The sequence below is a fragment of the Selaginella moellendorffii genome, unplaced genomic scaffold (genome assembly GCF_000143415.4).
Source record: "Selaginella moellendorffii unplaced genomic scaffold, v1.0 SELMOscaffold_374, whole genome shotgun sequence".
In the NCBI taxonomy this organism is placed as follows: Eukaryota; Viridiplantae; Streptophyta; class Lycopodiopsida; order Selaginellales; family Selaginellaceae; genus Selaginella; species Selaginella moellendorffii.
In genome coordinates, this window is record NW_003314629.1 from 5,919 (window position 1) to 8,488 (window position 2,570).

Sequence of the window (2,570 nt, forward strand, 5' to 3'; positions counted from 1 at the left end):
CACTATGTAGGCCATCAATGAAGTAGGACTTGTTCTGATCTGGATCCTTCGTTGGAACACGACTAATCAAGCGAGTAAGCTTCTTAATAAAGTCCCTGAGTGTCATTTTCCCTCGCTGGAAATGTTGAAGTTCTGTACGAGCATTCTTCACGTCGTAATGAGGGGCAAAATGTAAACGGAAAGCAGCCTCAAACTCATCCATGGTAGACACTGGTGGTTTCTTATCCGCAACACAGGACTCCTCAAGCCAATTCCACCATCGAAAACCCACATCACACAAAACCATTGGAATAATCACTAAAGCCTCTGCATCTAGAGTTCCCCTAACAGCCACACAGTGGAGTGGTGGTGCAGTGGAGCTTTTGAGGTAGCTCGGGGGTGGTTGGGTGGTGAGGAACCTCAAGAGGTGGTGTAGCATAGTTTAGGGCGACTAGATTTCTGTCTTTTTGCGCCGGATCATAACATTGGTATCAGAGGAGTTAGTTGCGATGGTCGACCAAGCTAAACGCTGGAATCCTATTGCCGATGATGGTGCCGATGAAGCTGTGGAGATTTGGACCATTCAAGTTCAAGCCCTAGGGTAGGGTTGAGTCCTTTACCTTAACATGCTTTAATATACCCTTGAGCCTCCCTTTGACCGACGTTGACCACGTGGTCAAAGCTGGCACCTAACATCTTCATAATTCTGTCTTTCTGCGTGCTCCATCCATAAATGCCTGCATCCAAATCCCCGAGACATCACTTGTATACCTTTGTGCATCTCCTTGCTATCTATCCTCCTTGTGCTTCTAGAACCACTAGCCTATTCCTCTTGCTAATGGTTTTATAGAAATACCTCCATGCTTTTGAACAATCTCTGATTTTGGGCGGCACTCTTGCAGGCTCTTTCAGCAATGTGACCATCTCCTTGGTCACAACTCCAATCGTTCTATCCTACAAGTTATCATAGTCATAAAACAAAAAACAAAAATGAACCACAGCATCCATTTGAAGTGAGTCTGGATTTAAGAGATCGGTGTTTGTGGACAAACAAGACTATGTCGCATGCTTGCTTGATATCCAACAAGATCTTTGCTTTGAAATGATTTTCTCTGTCCGATGGCTGATCACTTGCAGCCTGCAATGCACCACAAACCAACTGGAACACGTGGAAGATCTACCAGCGTGACATTTGGCAAAAGGATTTTCAGTCTGATTTGCTTGTTGGAGACTCCTTTCTTGTCACCAAGAACCAAAAAGAAGAAGAAAAACAAATCATAAGCTCACATTGTATGAGAAAGAAAGACACTGATCTACTTGTGGCTCCCGACTAAGAATGAAATACATTTATATTGTAGTTTATATTTAACTTTTAATCTTTAGTCAAATAGCATCTTTATGAACAAACGTAGCCTCCACCAACCATGAATCAACGAAAGCCAAGATGTTATCTTTATCGATAACACCAAGCAAAGCCTTTGTGCCAAGATCCACTTTCATTTTCTTTTCACCTCTTCTAATAGAAGCTCGACTGCTGCACGCTTCCTCCCTCAAATAAAGGTTACCTAACTGCTTCTTCAGATTAACATCTGTAGAAACCAAGAGTTTAATGCACCCATTACGAGCTAACTCTCGAAGAGAGTCAGCACCAGTAACTTCAGTTGGGGTCGGTGTACTCTTGTGTTGGAAAAGCTTGTTCAGATCCAAGGTATAAAAAGCATTATTGACTTCACCCTACAACAAAAGAAAAAAGTCCAATTACATCAAAAGATGACATGTTGCTTACCTGGTAAAGCGCCTTACTTGTCTTAACTTGCACAAGAACGGGAACAAGGATCATCGGGTGTTGCTGCTGCGAGGTGGAGCAAGCAGTGTCAGTCTCTGAGACTTGTCCTTGACCACCTCCATCTCCCTCCGACATGTCTAGAAAAAACAAGGCGTCTGGCCCAAATCCGGATTCTCCTGTCCATAAAACGGATGGGAAAATGTCCCTCTCCTTGACAGCATTGATGTACTCCTGCAGAGTATATCTTGATGCGTTGACATCATACACATCTGAGCCTTTACTATGCTCGTGTCTCATCTGCGCCACTTGTTCACTGTGGATCCTTGGTTTCACAAGCTTCGCTCTTCTAGTGTAGATTTCTGGAATCTCTAACTCATGTGAAGTGACCGTGTACACACCATCTTGAAGAAACCTAGAGATCAAATTTGCAGGTTGCATCCCGTCCATTGCGTTTGCAATCATCTCCACTGCAATCATTTCGTATCCGTGCCCAACTCCGCTGCTACTTGACTGGGCGTTATAACAATAAGCAGTATCCGCTATACTCGATAGGCCTGCTGGTTCGCCGACAGTTAAATAGTGCCACAAAGAATGGAGAACCAGAGGCTCCTCAATACGCAATAGAACGTTCGCTGTGTCTGACTCGTCCTTCCAAGAATCCAAATCTTGCATTTCAAGCGTCCGACGGCCATCCAACCTCGCTAGTCCGTATTGAATTAAACTCAAGCTGGGGTTCTTGACAGCAACATACGTAGCATTCAATCCATAGAACTGATGGAAGAGTATAAGACTCAGTTTTTCGAGA

General features: G+C 44.0%; 1 protein-coding gene across 1 annotated transcript; it reads right to left on the reverse strand.

Moving 5' to 3' along the window:
- Positions 1 to 1,310: 1,310 nt before the first annotated feature.
- Positions 1,311 to 2,564, reverse strand: LOC9641179. Its single transcript, XM_002994534.2, has 2 exons — positions 1,766 to 2,564; positions 1,311 to 1,713 (listed from the first exon to the last, which is right to left on the reverse strand). The coding sequence occupies exons 1-2, from the start codon at positions 2,435 to 2,437 to the stop codon at positions 1,363 to 1,365; spliced, it is 1,023 nt and encodes a 340-aa protein (XP_002994580.2). The 5' UTR covers positions 2,438 to 2,564; the 3' UTR covers positions 1,311 to 1,362.
- Between the last annotated feature and the right edge of the window lie 6 nt (positions 2,565 to 2,570).

Bases quoted from the DNA above. Each gene is read 5' to 3' on its own strand.
- LOC9641179 (XM_002994534.2), bottom strand. From the start codon at position 2,437: ATGCAAGATTTGGATTCTTGGAAGGACGAGTCAGACACAGCGAACGTT. The intron at 1,714-1,765 runs GTAAGCAACATG...CTTTTGTTGTAG, and splicing joins CAAGTAAGGCGCTTTACCAG to GGTGAAGTCAATAATGCTTT.